The sequence below is a fragment of the Quercus lobata genome, chromosome 2 (genome assembly GCF_001633185.2).
Source record: "Quercus lobata isolate SW786 chromosome 2, ValleyOak3.0 Primary Assembly, whole genome shotgun sequence".
Classification (NCBI taxonomy): domain Eukaryota; kingdom Viridiplantae; phylum Streptophyta; class Magnoliopsida; order Fagales; family Fagaceae; genus Quercus; species Quercus lobata.
This window is the reverse complement of record NC_044905.1, coordinates 49503999-49520668: the sequence shown is the minus strand read 5'-3', so window position 1 is coordinate 49520668 and position 16670 is coordinate 49503999. Positions and strand designations below refer to the sequence as shown.

At 33.9% G+C, this 16670-nt stretch overlaps 2 protein-coding genes and 1 long non-coding RNA gene across 3 annotated transcripts; 2 read left to right on the top strand and 1 right to left on the bottom strand.

Moving 5' to 3' along the window:
* Positions 1–4262: 4262 nt before the first annotated feature.
* On the bottom strand, positions 4263–9800 carry LOC115975754 (thioredoxin 1-like). The gene is made up of 2 exons (XM_031096703.1): positions 9279–9800; positions 4263–4815 (listed from the first exon to the last, which is right to left on the bottom strand). The coding sequence occupies exons 1-2, from the start codon at positions 9529–9531 to the stop codon at positions 4502–4504; spliced, it is 567 nt and encodes a 188-aa protein (XP_030952563.1). The 5' UTR covers positions 9532–9800; the 3' UTR covers positions 4263–4501.
* Positions 9801–12243: 2443 nt separating this feature from the next.
* On the top strand, positions 12244–12928 carry LOC115965683. Its single transcript, XM_031084972.1, has 2 exons — positions 12244–12381; positions 12425–12928. The coding sequence occupies exons 1-2, from the start codon at positions 12244–12246 to the stop codon at positions 12926–12928; spliced, it is 642 nt and encodes a 213-aa protein (XP_030940832.1).
* A 2625-nt stretch (positions 12929–15553) lies between these two features.
* LOC115977704 lies at positions 15554–15941 on the top strand. The gene is made up of 3 exons (XR_004088589.1): positions 15554–15586; positions 15706–15781; positions 15879–15941. It is a non-coding gene; the product is annotated as an uncharacterized LOC115977704 (long non-coding RNA).
* Positions 15942–16670: the final 729 nt, after the last annotated feature.

Genomic DNA, 16670 nt, shown 5'->3' with positions numbered 1-16670 from the left:
TAATAAATCACATTAATTAAATTTATTGTAGAACCCACGATTCATATAAAACAAGGAAATACGGTGCTTTTTGTACTCTTGAAATATTTTATAATTTTCCTAAAACTAATTTCTAAGAATATCTTTAAATACGGGAATTTTCTTTACTATCTTGAGTAACATTTAAAGTCTAGTGTTGCATCAATTTTCAAGAATTATCAGAATTTGTGTTGTTGGTCGAGATGATATAATGACCCAACTATTGCTAGGAGAAAATATTATTGGGTGGGTTTTGGGCTTTCTAGGTCCAGGAAGAAGAGAGAGACAACGGGTACAAAGGAAAAACAAGTCGACTACAAAAGCTAAATTTATATATAAGATTGAAAATAAGAAAAAGATTTCATTTTATATATATTATTAGTTAATAACATCTATATTTAACAAAATTTGATCCATTCTCATTATTGTATGTGTAATTATGAAATTTTATAATTATGGTAGTTATTAATAGGTATTTATTATGATTTGATTTGTATATTGAATTATCTATTCTACCATTTAAGAAAAATACAATGTGATAAGATTCATGAAGTGTGTGTATGGCTCTTGCTTATCTATGGTAGCTTATTTATATAATGTTTATCAAAAGATATGTTTTTTGGTAACTTTTATGTTAAATGTGTTATAAAAAGTTAAAAACTAGTTTATTTTAAAAAGCTAAAAAATAAATTATTTGCAAAAAAAAAAAAAAAAAAACTTAGACAAAATGTTAAAAGGCATATAGTAGGGTTTGGAAAAGAAAGGAGTTCCTTTAAAATATATTAACTTGATTAAGGATATGTATGATAGAGTTATAACTAGTGTGAGAACAAGTGAATACATCACAAGTTAAAGTTTCCTATCACTATAGGTTTGCATCAAGGATCAACGTTAAATCTTTATCTCTTCACACTAGTAATGGGTGAGCTCACTAAATTGATTCAATAGAAAGTTCCTTGGTGTATGCTTTTTACAAATGATATAGTTTTAGTGAATGAAACTACAAGTGGAGTTAATGTTGAGTTAGAAATTTGGTGAAATGCTTTGGAATGCTTTCGATTAAGTAGAATTAAAACAGACAACATAGAATGTATGTTTAGTAAAAGTGGAAATAAAGATTAAGGGGGTAGTAAGACTTGATGCTCAAGAGATGCAAAAAATGCGAGAGCTTTCGATATATTGGATCATTAATCCATAAAGATTGAGAGATCAAAGAGGATGTGAGTTAAAGGATAAGAGCATGGTGGATGAAGTAGAGAAGTGCATTAGGAGTATTGTGTGATTGTAAAATACCTATTAAGTTAAAGAGAAAATGTTATCAAGATCAACTAGGTTCTATAATACCAAGTGTTGGATTGTTAAGAAGAAATAGATTCATAAAATGAGTGTAACTGAAATGAAAATATTAAGATGGATAAATAGAAATACATATAAAGATAGAATTCAAAATGAAAGAATCCAATTAAAAATATGGGTGGCTCCTGTTGATGAAAAGGTGATGGAGATCAAGGCACCGCTTCGAAGGATCTCGTTCAAGTACCAATTGGGCCGGTTACGAGAGCACAAGCAAAGAAGTTCAAGGATGTACTTAACGGACTCATCCAAGAGTTATGGGCTCAAGCAAATTCGTGGAGGCCCATTGAGCATGATCCACGTGGGCAACAAAAAATCGTCACCTTGATTCAAGTTTTAGAAGGATTCGGTCAAGACTAAGAATTGGCATGAAATATTTTGGGTCTATATAAAAAATGTTATTCTAGGTTTAGGTGATTTATTTCCTTGTTTTTAGGTGCATTTAATGCTTTTTAGGTCAAACTTTATTCCTAATATGGTTAGGTATCAATTAGGAGTTATTTTAGAATATATTTTCTTGTCTGTCAAGTTTTAAGGAGCCCTTAAATAGTCATTTAAGCCTGTAAACGTTTTTTTTTCAGACATTATTGATAAAATTTGTGAGGTTTATTCTCTTTGGTTCTTCGAAGAACTACTCGAACTTATCAGGAGTTCCCGTGGCGTTCATCTCGACTTATCAAATGGAGTTTCCACCACCGTTTGTGGTGTCGTCCTTATACCGAGGTTCTTGTTTGTCATAAACAACGGGTTGAGGTCTCCCATTTGAATTTGTCCATAGAACGATCTTGGGTTCCCTTTCGTTGTTGGGTCTCGTTATTCTTGACGAGGTTCACATCAAAAGGTGAGAGAAAATTGCTTGAAATGTTTGGTTATATGCAAAGTAGAACAATTAATTTATTCAAGTGAGTTTATTCAGGTTAGGGGAAGGAAAAAAAAAGGTATTGGAAGATAAAGATAACATTAGTAGTAATTAAAAATACCATGTCAATTTAGGAAGTAAGAGAGACTATGATTTTGGATGGAATAAAATGTTAGAAAAGAATATAAATAATCAACCTTAATTAATCTTGTTAAAGATCCATAGCCAATAACTTAAAATTTTTGGGACTAGGGCGTTATTGTTGCTATTATTGTTAACTTCAATACTAACATCATACTCCCTCCGTCCCAATTTGTTTGTCCTATTTGAAAAGTTAAACTTTTTAAGGGAATATCATATATTGTCTTGTCTACCTTATAAAAATTTATAAGTTTACAAAATTATCCTTAAGTAAATTTATCAACTTTTTTTTAAAGAGTTATTCTTAATAAGGTAACTAAAAAGATGCCCCAATCAGATTGATTTTTTTTTAAATATTTGTTAGTTTTCTTTTCAAATAGTTTTGAAAATAAAGTAGAGGTATAATAGGAACATTAGTAAATTAATGACTTTTATTTTTAGAAACAGGACAATATTTTGAGACATTTCAAAATAGAATAGAAGATAAACAAACTGGGACGGAAAGAATACTAAAAAATAGGGGTGTGCATGGGTCGGGTTGGGTCGGGTTGAGGGGATTTTTTGACCCAACCCACCATGGTGGGTCAAAAAAAATTCAACCCAACCCAACCCATCACATAAGTCCAACCCAACCCAACCCAACCCACATGGGTCGGGTTGGGTCGGGTTGAACCCATGGGTTTGACAAATTTTTATTATTATTATTATTAAATTGAGTAGAAAAAAAAATATTAATATATTAAAAAAACCTAAAGATTAGTATCAATGTAACTCCTTAAAGGCAAACAACACTAATAACTAAACAACAATAGTAATTTGTTAGGATTTGTATGAACTAATTGGCTTTTATATAGGATAGGAAGAACTGGCTATTTAAAAAAATTTATTAATTATATAATATATTTTATATATATATTAAATTAGTATTAGTAGGAGGAACTGAGGAAATCCTGCTCTATAGCTGGTTTTTTTTAAAAAATTATTAAATATAATATATATATATATATATATATAAGTGCCCTACAATTGATTTTAAAAAATTATTAAATATAAAATATATTTTAAATATATATTAAATATGGGTGGGTCGGGTTGGGTTTGGCGGGTTTGTAATTTTATGACCCAAACCCAACCCGACTCACCATAAAAAAAAATTTTGTAACCCAACCCAACCCACCAAGCCTTAAAAACTGACCCAACCCGGCGGGTCGGGTTGGGTTGGGTCGGGTTTGGCAGGTCAGTGGGTTTTGTGCACACCCTTACTAAAAAATGAGAAATAATAATAATAATAATAATAATAAACAAATGCTGCCACCACTTCAATTCATGCGAAGTTCATGTGTTTTTCGAGAATTTTGTTAGAAAAATTTCGTTTTAGTTTGTCTTTCTCTAATCTCAATGTACTTTCCTCATTCTTTCCCCTGGCCTCTAAATTCTCCAAAGATGAGTAAAACAAGCAGAGCGTATATAGCTTAAAGTCTTTTCTTTCGATTGCTCAAGTCCTTGGGTTGAGACAAAGTCATCGATTCTAGAGAAACGGTAATTTATACGCTTCAAGTTGAATCCACCAACATCATGACAAGAAAGTGGTTCGTAAAAAAATAGACACAAATCGAGTTGTAGAATCGTCTGAATTCAAGCTACGTATACCAGCCTTGAATTCCATCATAAGCCCAGCAATTGAAATTGAAAGATAGAAGGCACCATCTTTTTCAGCCCAATTCCCCAAGTTCATCATACAAATTTCATTAAATCCACGTGAAGAACCAGTCAATTCAAAAGTTCTAGATTTAATTAAAAGTCATGAAAAGCATGTTTCTAGGATAGATTGAGAAGACTGAAACAGGGTCAAAGGTTGAAATACAATTTTCAAGTCACCACATTGACAAAATTGCAGAATACTTCCCTCTAAATATTTCACAACTTTTTATTGAGTACAATTTTCAGCATGGCTAACATTTATTATTGGAGAAGTTCAAATGTTTAACGTACAAAAAGACGAATAATCAATGTCAAAAGAAAACCTGATACATGAAGCTTCCAAAATTATACAAAAGGTCAAAAAGATTTTCAACCTCAACATGGAAAACTTCCAAAAGAATAACACAGTTTTGAAAAGAAACACCATCTCTACAAGAATTTCTCAATGCTGGCAATTAGTGTGGTTTTGGGCACAGCACCAATTACTGCGTCTTTCTTCTCACCGTTGATGAAGATCATGATTGTTGGGATGCTTCGAATTCCATATTGGGTTGCAATTGAAGGACTATCGTCAGTACTCAATTTGAAGCACTTGAGCTTCCCATCATATTGCTTTGCCAATTCACCAATTACTGGATGTATCATACGGCATGGCCCACACCATGGAGCCCAAAACTCAACCAGAACAGGCCCATCAGCCTTGAGGACAAGTGATTCCCATGTAGCATCAGTCACAATGGGAACTGAAATTTGAAAGCCAAGCAAGAGGTTAATCCAGTTGGGTGCATTTCATGAAGAGCAACATAGATATCCACTATTCATCATTTTCAAGAGTCTTATTCTAGTAATAGACTGATAACACAATTCACAGCCAAGGAGTTAATTTAAACAATAGCACCAAATGAATGGAACCATGGTATGTTCTAGAAAATCCTACATAGAAGTCGATTAAATATGTATAATGTATTCAATTTATTGTGTTGTCCTCATTGTGGCTGTAGTTTTCCTCCTTTTTTACCAGTATTTTTTGACCTCCATTGCCACTATGCCTTTCATGGGCACTGCTTGCTGAGCTTGCAAGTTCTCTCCTTTGTGTGATGGACATGTTGAGCTTGTTGAATAGCTCAATAAATCTTTCCATGACCTGCCTGCATCTGTTCTGAACAGAGATGAGAGAGAGCTAACCTTTTGCTCCAGCTTTTCCACACGCTGGTCCATGCACAAACTCTAATACCAATTATTGCGTAAACTAATTTTTATGAGTAGCTTCAAGGAAGCCAACTACACCCCAGTTTTTTTTTTTTTTTTTTTTTTTTTTTTGGTTTAAAAAAAAAAAAAAAAAAAAAAACCTACTTTGAGTGAATCCTAACCTCATACACTAAAGTGTTTCTTTGAAGAATAAATGATGATACTTTTTATTTAGGGTACGTTTGGTACACTGAATATAAATTACATTAGGAATAGTAATCTTTATTACTAAGAATAAAAGACATTGTAATAGATTAACTATTACTATTCATAAGTTTGGTTGTTACATATGGAAAACTTGTAAAAGATAATGTATAAGGAAATTTTATATTTTTGGAAATATATGCACTAAGGAATAGCTATTACATTCATTTTAAAGAGGAATAGTTATTCTTCAATTTAAAGAATAGTTATTCCAATGTAATAACTAATCCATATAATAAAAATGCAACCAAATAACCAAATTGCTATTACACATGAATAATTATTCCATTATAAGAGCTATTATAGCATACCAAACGTATCCTTAGTTTTGTTGCCCTTTTATTTTGATAATAAATAATGGGAAGGGGGTTCAAATCCTAGTGCTCAGGCACCACAAGAGGTGCAGGAACCAGTGGGGTATCCCTCAAACCCTAGCTTTGTTGCCCTTTTCTAAAACTTGAATAACAAGAGCAAAAAAAACGTAGGACATGTAAACTCACACAAGCTAGGAAATATTTACATCTTAAAATCTACATGTAAAAGCCATAACAAATTGGACTCAACAAATAGGTTTTGGTTAGCTCAATTGGTAAAATCTCTTAACGTCAACTCTTGTGCTCAAGGGTGAACCAGGCCCAAGTCCCTTAAAAAGGGAGAGGCTAAGAGCAAAGTTTTGAATTCCATTCTGGAATGGTTATTGGAACGAAATATTTTCAACACCAATGTATACCAATGCACCGTCTTGGGATTACACACCAGTTGTGTATATACACACACTTATTTCTATTATTAGGCTGAATGATTTAAATTAATTAATCTAATTTAGTGTTTTTTTAAATAAAAAATGGTATTTTTGTAAATAAAGAAGTATATAGGGGTGTTGGGAAGACTATGATTGGAAGGTTCATTTCTTTCAATTTATAAATATCTCACATGAGATTGACCTTTTTTGTGTCTCACCTTCCCAGCTTTCCCTATTTCTTTATTCATTTCCTTTCTCATTTAACTTTACCTTCAACATTCCTTCACCTTGTCTGTTTAGACTGTGCCTTTTCTGTATCTATCTTCTCATCTTCCATTTTTTTTTCACCGTGCCCTCTCTAATTTCTAACCTCGTCTTCTTCTTTGTCTTTTTGTTTTTGTTTTTTCTTTACCTCCCCTGTGCTTTACCAACCAGATCCACTGATTCACTGCACAACTCTACACTTATGGTTAAAGAATTCATGCACTTCCCTCTTTCTCTCTCACAAAATGCATGGAAAAGAAGAAAAATCAGAAGGAAGTGAGCCTTCTAAAATCCAGTTCAGAATTCTAGTTTTGCTCAAAATGGAAAAATTCCGCCCAGAACTCTGGTTTAGGCCAGAATAGACAGGAATTTGGGATGATACAGAATCAGGGGGGTCACCTACACTAGTTTATCCACCTGAAGGAAAAAAAAAAAAAAAAATCCGACCGGAATGAAATGAGATTTTAAAAATTGCTTGAGAGCCCCTTTGTGCCCAAACCTTGTTGCACCACAAGGTACTGCCAAAATTGTCATTGCATTTGGCCTGATCAAGAGTTATGAACAAATTTTCAGAAGGGCCATGAATATTTTTCCCCATAATTAATCACTAATTCATCGCTTTTTACTTTCTAGACAATAGGGACCATTAAGCAAGCAATTGTGGTAAATATGAGACAAACTTTTTAGGAAGGCTGTTTAATCAAGTTCTAGTCTTTTGCTTTCTTTTTATAAATAAATAAATAAATAAGTAAGCAAGTTTTCAAGGGTGAGTTCTACTTTAATCTTTTTTGTACTTCTTGGCTACTTCGTGATTTTCTCGCATGAAGTAGTCTTTTCTTCAATGAAACCTATCCAAAAAAAAAAAAAAAACAAAAAACAAAACAAAACAAAACTCACTAAAGACGAAAGACTCTGAAACAACTCCCGTAAGTCTAGACTCAACTATATAAGCTCCTTGACATTTTTCAAATACTTGGATATATAAACATATACATATATATATATATATATATATATATGAAGAGATGAATATTTTTCTCCCTAAAATGAATCACTCGTTCATCATTTGGATTTTTAGTCAACAGGAGACCATTAAGTAGCACCTGTATTAAATATGAGTTCACTTCTTCCACCAAAAAGTACTACTCTTTAGTTTCTTAAGTGTCACCTTGTTTTATGTGATATACTTCTTTTTCCAGCCTTCTTTAAGTATTTTATTTGCAATGACATGCATCTAACTTTCTGATGTCAATGACATAGAGGTACAGAGGCTGAAAGTTTTTAAAGTTTTGTGACCATACTTTGTCCACCCAAATTTGAGACTTTATTACTAGTTTTTAGTCTCACAGATCTGCAATCCTTGGAGGCTTTTTTACACTTATAACTTTTGTGACCCTCCAATTTTCATTATGCCCTCAATTGAGGGCCCCTCTTGCATGAGCTTGCAAGTTCTCTCCTCTATATGATGGATGCAAGCTCTATCTTCCTTCTCTGTATGATGGAGACATGCTGAGATTGTTGAATAGCTTAGTGTATCTTTCCACAACCTGCAGTATCTGCTGCTGACCAGAGATAAGGAAGCTAAATTTTTACTTTAACTACTCCACTCACAGTCACTAGTCCATGCCCAGACTCTGATACCAATTGCTGCGTACACTAATTTGTACCAGTTGCTTTGAGAGAACCAAAGTCTCTAAGTTTGATGAAATTGACTACTTTGAAGGAGTCCTAACCTCCTACACTTGCTTCTTTGGAGAATAAACTACAATACCATTTATATACCTTTTGTTGCCTTTTTATACCAATTGAATAACAACAAAAGAAAAAAAGTAGGACATGTTAACTCACACAAGCTAGAAAATAAGAACCAAACACTACATGTAGAAGTCAATAACAAATTGGAACAACCTTGGACTCAACAACTCACAGAGGACTCAGTAACCCCTTCCCTAAGCCTAGGGCCCTAGACTCATAACACATTGGCCTGTTTTTCTCATTACGAAAACCTAGGTTCAAATTGTCCTCTCCCACTTGTTGTAAAATAATAATTATGCTTCAACCCTGCCTTGATTGAAAAAACCTCAAGCCGGTATGGAGAAACTTTTTGGTTCAAGAAATCCACTCATTAAAATGCCTTGCTGTACATATTTGTTATGGATGCTGAGAATGTAGAAGTGATCGCTATCCAGAGGATTCAGATTCATCAATTAAAAAAAAAAAAAAAGCTTCCAATATGACTAATCTGCTCTTAACTCGCTTCCATCGATGCATCCATTACTCATTCAAATGATGGGACACAGCAAAAGCAACATGCCGACTTAAGCATATTGATCATATATTTTAAATGGTCATCCCAAATTTCAAGCATTTTTATTTCTTCTGATTAGTACATTACACATACGTCGAGTAAGTCTTAAACCCACAAACTCATCCCTCTCCCCATTCTTACAAAAGGGGAGTGCCATTTGAGACCGAGCTCATTGGCCATGTTGTGAAATTGAATCTCATTGTAAAGACTTGTCCTTTGAATTCAACCCATATATCATTAAAAAAAAAAACTGCAAATCTTCAATCAAACATACAATTTGATGAATGCATTAATACGAAATCCTTAATTAACCAAAACCCAGAAATCTAAATAATCTCAATGCCCATATGAAAATTAAAGCATAAATAAATAGTGCAAGAATAAATTTCAAAATTTTATATAATAAAGGGATATTTTTTTAAGAGAAAAAAAAAACTTACTATCAAGAGCGGTTTCCTGAGCTTCACAAGAAACGCGAGCACATCGGCGAAGAACGCTAGGGTTTCTGGAGCTGAACGACGAAACGGATCGGTGTGAAGGCAATTGGATCCTGAGGCCGGTGAATTGGGGCAAGGCAGTAAGTTTCCGGTACGCGGAGAGGGAGAGTGACGGCGGTGAGGTCAGATACGGCGAGAGGGAGGGTCTGAGATTGGAGAGAGAAGAGAGAGCGAGGGATTCGGAAAGGGTAGCCATTGGGGAAAAAAAAAAAAAAAAAAAACAGAGAATTAGGTATGTGAGATTGGGATCTATATGTGATTATTATGCATACCTATAAATATGAATATAGTTGTAGAGAAGAGAGATGGAATGGGGAAAGGAAAGTTAGATGAGAGAGAGAGGAATTGGGGATGAGTGCGGAAGTGAAAGTGTAGGATGATGGATTGAAGAGTAGTTCATGCTGAGTGTGTGGTATAACAGTATCATTCCTTTTTTTTATTATTATTTTTCCTTCCAGAAGGCCAATCAGTAATCAAACGAGTAATGACTGTATTTCTCAATTTTCATGTTCCCCTCTCTCTCTCTCTCTCTCTCTCTCTCTCTCTCTCTCTCTCTCTCTCTCTCTCTCTCCGCTACTCTTTTTGTTTTGTTTTGTTTTTTTGTTTTTGTTTTTGTTTTTGTTTTTTCCTAATACTGTCTTTTATGTATTCTTCTTGAGCACTAGCATTGAGAAATGTTATGCTATACTATTATACCATCTCAAAAAACCACTTTATTAGTTATACCATCCCATTTTACAATACATCTCACATCCTAAAACTCTATTCTTATTAAAATATTATTCTTTAATCTTTTTTTATTATTTCTTTTTAACCAATATTTTTTTTTCAGTTTCACTTTCCTAGGCTTTCCAACCGTTTGTTTTTTTTTTTTTTTTCCTCAGCCTCCCTCAACCTCTAGCATCGGTTCATCTCACAGAACCACACACACACAGACCCATCAACAGAGCCACACACACACAAACCATCAAACCAGAGCCAACAATGGCCACCACACCCACCACCCAAGCCACTGATCAGAAATCACACTGCCGATTTGAAACCCACCGGAGCAAACCCATTCAAAAAATATCATCACCGGAGCTACCAATGATCCACCCAACTGATCAACAAATCTACCATTTCAAACCGATCCACCCACCAAACCCAGCTCGCCGATCGACGATGAGAGATGAACAAACCCACCGGTGATAATTGGTAGCTCCGCCGATTTGAAACCCACCGGAGCAAACCCATTCAAAAAATATCATCACTGGAGCTACCAATGATCCACCCACCGATCAACAAATCTACTGTTTCAAACCGATCCACCCACCAAACCCAACTAGATGATCAACAACACCCACCACACCGACGCCGTCACCCACGAGCCAAACACCGGACCCACAACCCAACCACGACCCAAACACCGGACCCACAACCCAAACACCGAACCCAACAGAGAAGGAAGAGAGAAGGAAGAGAGAGCAGAGGTTGCGTTTGGGTCCGTAGAAAGGAAAGAGCAAAGATGGAGAAAAGAGAAGAGAAGGAAGAGAGAGAAAAGAATTGTGGGGTTTAATGAAAAAACGGACTGAATAAAATATATATATATATTTTTTTTAACATTCTGCTACAGTACAATTCTAAGTTTAGAATTGTACTGTAGCACTATTGCAAAATTTTTTGCAATAGTGTGGTTTAGCATTGTTTGATGCAAGTGGTTTTGTCTTCTAAAATGTCAAAAATGCCTTAAATATGCCTTTAGCATTTTTCAATGCTAGTGCTTAGAAAGGAAGATCATAATAACGATGTTAAAATTTCTTAGAGAGGGATTTAAGGAACAATATCTAAAATATTGTATTTAAATTTTGTCAATGAAGTAATATGGAATGTGGGATGATTAGTAAGCTAGGGTGAGAGTGTGATTTTTTTTTTTTTTTTTTTTTGATATAGGATAAATAATATTCTCATTAAAACTCAAGGAGTTGATTTAGTAGTTCTCAAGAAAAAAGTATCTAATGTTCGAGTTCATGTAACATCATATTCACAACATGTGAGCCTTAACTATGGACTTCTGTTTTGTATCATAGGGACATACATACACCCAATTCATATAGGGATTGACCCCACAAGTGTAAGACCTTGAACCCAACTCATTGTGAGTTGGGTGTTTTATATTCCCATGATACAAAATACCACATTTTCACCTACCTATGAGGCCTATATGTTGTGAGTATAATGTTGCATGTATTTAAAACACAAGATACTGTTGGATTCTCAAGGTCTTAGGTTTGAATCTTTTAACTAACATCTTAGAGTCACTCTTAACATATGAGCTACAAAAGCTTTAAATTGCATATCATTTTTCAAAACTGTGCCAATGTGCCACAATGTAAAACTTTCAAGGTGGGACAAGGCAAGCAAATTTCATTCCTACTCCACCTTTTTAGAAAAAATTATTTTATGAGACTAGCTCTAATCGTGTGCCCCTCCAATAGCACGTGGGACCCACCAAATTTGAAAGTAACCACAAGACAATCTCATGGGATACTTTATCCCTCTTAGAGCAAGAAAAGAAAACCTATATAGGTTAAATGAGTTACTCAAGAGATATATAAATTGAATAATTGACACCTCCTAGTATTTCTAATAGATAAATCCATGATTTAAATCTCTTTTCCTTGTTTTAACTATCGAATTATAAGGGAAAAAAATTATATGTCTTAAGTAGGCCAACTAGATACCGTGATGGTCGATAGCGGGTTTCCGCCTCCAAAAACTTTTCTAGTAATTCAATTTACAAGTTTTTACATGAAAACCCAATTCCAACCGACCCAACCGATCTCCACACCGTAACTTGCCATTCTCCGACCAATTTTAGTTAGATCTGACGAAATCTCTCTCTCTCTCTCTCTCTCTCTCTCTCTAAATGGCATCTTATAGACTAGAATCAATCTGCTCTAGACAATCTTGGATCAGTGGAATTCATTCCAATCTGTGGCAGCAATGGCATTACGACTACGGTATCTTCACTGTTTTGACATCTCCCTTATTTCTTTCCTCACAAGTAACAGAACCAAATTATCCATTTTCAGTGTCCTACAATGAAGAATATCCATCCCCTAGTGGCCACACATTCGCAAATTTTCAATCCTTACAAGAATAATGCCTGTATGGTGAAGGCCTCTCCTGAGAGTTTTATCATTCAGGTGGGTGAATCGGCTGATATCATCTCGAAAGGAAAGCTAGGCTCAACCCTTCACTCTGACTCTAGACCTGCTAAGTTAGGAAGTTTGAGTAGAGAAACAGTTATTGTTTTCTTGCAGTCTGCATGGAATAAAACCTTTTCTATCTCAGATTATCCCATGAAACAATTTATGTCATGTGGTCAGTGCTTCGAAGAATCTAATGAGGGAACAAATCATTCTGCGCAGGACCATAATAAACTAACTCAAGAAATTGGAAAAATAATTCCCCCGCTATCATCACGGTTAAAGTATGGGATGACATTTGTAGAATTCTCACGTGAAACCACCAAGCAATACTATGGTGGCAGAGGTTTGCAATCTAACGGTAACAGATATTGTTATTTTGGTATTATTTGTGTAGATTAATGACAAATCATATTTAGTACTAAAATAGTAACATTAAGATGTAATTTCATGCTCACCGAATTACAATCTAAGGTTTCTTGTTGTTACATTGGATGAGCAGAAGTTAAAAAAAGAAAGTTTCTTCTAACAATTAATTATTCAAATTAACAACTTCAAGACCAGAATGAAAGGATTTTTTTTTTTTTTTTAATGGATTGATCCACATATTGCACACATTCAAATTGTAGCTTCTAAGGCCCCATTTGGTAGAGTTGTTAAACAACTTATTTTCAGTTTTTAAACAACATTACACACATTTCTTCATACTTTTTCATCTACACATATTTTAAGAAACTACAAACAACATTACTCAAACTTCGCTATCATACGGCCCTAAGATTCTCAAAAAAAAAAAAAATTGTAGCTTCTAAAGTTGTAGTCCTTCAAGTTCCTAAAAAAAAGAAATTGAAGTACTTAGCGTTGTAATCGCTCTTCATCAACAAGACATCAGAACCATGCAAAGTGACCAAACTAATGCAATAGTCGATAAGTTCGGTACTTATTTGTTTGTCTCCTCCTCCACGTGGACTCCAAGTAATCTTCCATCGCCTACACGTACTTGTATCTCTCTCTCACACAAAGCATTGCCTTTGATTGATACTCCACAAGTTTGTTGATTAAAATAATCTTTCTTACATAGTCGGTGGTAGAGCGAGATTTTTTTTTTTTTTTTTTTTTTTTCCAGGGGGTCAAATTATGTATAACGAAATTTTAAGTGATTTTTTTTTTTTTCCATTACTTAAATTTGGCTCAATACAATTGTAACATAGATTCTTTTATGGTATAAAAATTGATCATCAATTAAATTCTATAGTAGTCTTTTTCTATATACACTGTTAGACTAGAACTTAAAATCAAATTTCATTTTGTTTTATGCATTTTGTAGTTGTTGAAACAAAAAGAGTAAACTAATGCATATTTTTGGATTCTTTAGAGGACTCTCATAGCCTTTTTAGAATTTTAGTTAAACTAATTACAAAAACTCCTCTTTTGCTATTTTAACAAATAGATAGTGCATCAATCTCAATACACCAAGACACCAATCAGACCAAGATATCAATCAGTTTTTGATGTAGGCGGTAATTGAATCCCAGATCTCTTATACAACTATCAAAGATTTTACCAATTGAGCTAACTGGAACCCACATTATATATTACATCTTAATATCTTATAAGCATATAACTAATCAATATTATATATCCACAACAAAAAAACTCCATCCACTCATTCAGCACTAAGCAGTAACTTTTTGGCTCAACGCCCAAGTGCCAACCATTCACTTTTGCTCTATTCATTTAACCAAAGGAAACTACCAAAGATCATTCTGCTGCAGGCAACTCAAAACTGTACAATATTATATAGCAGACAAAGAGGGAGTGAGAGAAAGAGAGCGATACCACTACCAGTGAATAAGTATGAATTCTGGCGTGCAGAAACAAACATACTGATGTAGTTACCGTAAGACAGCTTTGGGTTTTTTATTTTTTTGCTTTTATACTGGGTATTAGGGTTTAGGGATTTGTTGAGGAAGACGGATTTGGGTTTATTTATTTGGAGAAAAGGAATTAATTTGTGCATGTGTTACTTATTACGAATTGGAAGAGGAATCGGATAGATGTATTATTGTGTTGGGTATTACGCAATTATATTATCTTACCAATTAAGTTCTTTTTAAATTTTATTTGTCTAATTTAATGTGGGTAAACTTGGCTTAATAATAATATTTTTAAATTAAAAAAAAAAACCGATATAAAATTTAATTTGAGATAAAATATTCTTTTGTATGACACGTAAGGCAAGGCGGTGATTGGTCTTTCTTTTTGCGAAAAGTATTTGGACATCCCCCGCCCTCTCCTACCTATATAAATTGGCCTATTCCTATTCCTATTTCTCGTAAAAAAAAGCAAAGTTAAGTAGTTCAGTGTGTTTATTTCTTTCTTTGGTCTCCCAGCAAGTACTAGACTACTACCATGACAAACTACTTCGACTTCTTTCCTCTGCCATTGAATAATGCTGCTGTTCATTCTGATAGTGAGAGCGCTTGCGCTGCTGCACTCAACAATACTCAATCGCACCCTCCAATTCCTAATACTAATGGTATTTTACATCTTATCATAATTTTTTTCCTTCCTTTTTAGAGTTTATTTTATTTGTATGTACTGCTTACAGAATTTCAACGATGCTCTTTTTTTTTTTTTTTTTTTTTTTTGCTTTGTAGATTGGTCAGTTGTGTATTAGCTTGAGAGTTTTATTGCTCTTTGCTTTGTGTTGTTTAGGTCTCTGTTTTATTGCAACTTGGAACTAGCCTTGTTTCTTCTAATAAATAAACCTTTCTGATTTATCAAATTAATAAAACAATCCTCTTATATGTTTATTTGTATTGAGAGTAGCGGCTTCCCCTCCCCTCCCCCCCACCACCCCCCCCGGATTTAGCATGATGTGTTAAATGGTTATTTGATTATTGAATAGTTACAACAGAAATTTGTGTTGTGGTTGTGGGTGTCTGCAATTCACTTGTCTTTGCATCACTTGCTGAATTTGCTCTCTTGATTGTGTACAGTTTTTCAATTTACGGCAAAGATCACTGACAATTCTGAAGAGGCAAAGCGTCAAAGGAGGTTGGTAACAAGAAATTTTTTGTTTTTTCAAATCTTGTTCAATGCTTCTCAATTTGTTTTTTTATGTTTAAATGGACTGCATCCCAATTTGAATTTTTTTTTTTTTTTTTCCATATTAGGAAGCAAGCAAATATAGAATCAGCTAAACGGTCTAGAAAAAGAAAACAAGACTTGATGAAAAACCTTGAGAAAGAGGTAATGCTTTATGTTTTTTGTTAACGCTAAATACTCTCACCAAGAATATCCTTATATGAATGATAATTTAAGTTTTCATGGTTTTATTATTATATAGGTTGAAGTTCTTAAGAATACAGCCTTAGAATCATCACAGGTTCACCGGGAGCTTAAAGAAAAGTGTGACAAAGCTCATTTTGAGAATAGAATTGCAGTAATTGATTATGTGACAATACCTTTACTGGTAAGTCTGAGAAACAAATCATGGAAGTACCAGGGTGTAAAATTACTTTCACTTTCTTTCTTTCTTTTCTTTGTGGTTTTTGCATTCATAGAGAATATGTTATTTATATATCATATGGATTTTTTCAGGTCTATAAGACTGAGCTACAACTTATGAGAGTGACAGGGTGCCACCCGCTTAATGACCCAATTTTTATATCTATGGCTAACAATGCGGGTCTGAATTTGTCGGATGTTAGAAAAAGCCTACTACGTGCACCTTCATATCCAAGCAAAGTTGGCATGCAGCAGGGGCAAAATCAAACTTTTCCGAATACTGGTTTGCATAGGACCATGCCTGGTTGAGACAATAACCAATAGAATAAGTATTAGTTTAGATTTATTGATGTTGATTTGTACAACATCTTTCTAATTGTTATTATGATTTAGTTAAATCACTATTGGTTGATTTGGATGTAAATGTAGGATTTAAGTTTTAATTTCTAGTTGAAATGACTTGAATGATATGTTAAATTGCCTTTTCTTTTGATGAAATTTATGAATGATTGAGCTTTATTAATTTTTTGAGTTGAAATTATTATGGAGGCTATCACTAATGTTTTTGTTGGAGCAACATGCCTAAAGTTCAACTCTTTTGTTATTAAATTCATATTAACCAATTTATAGT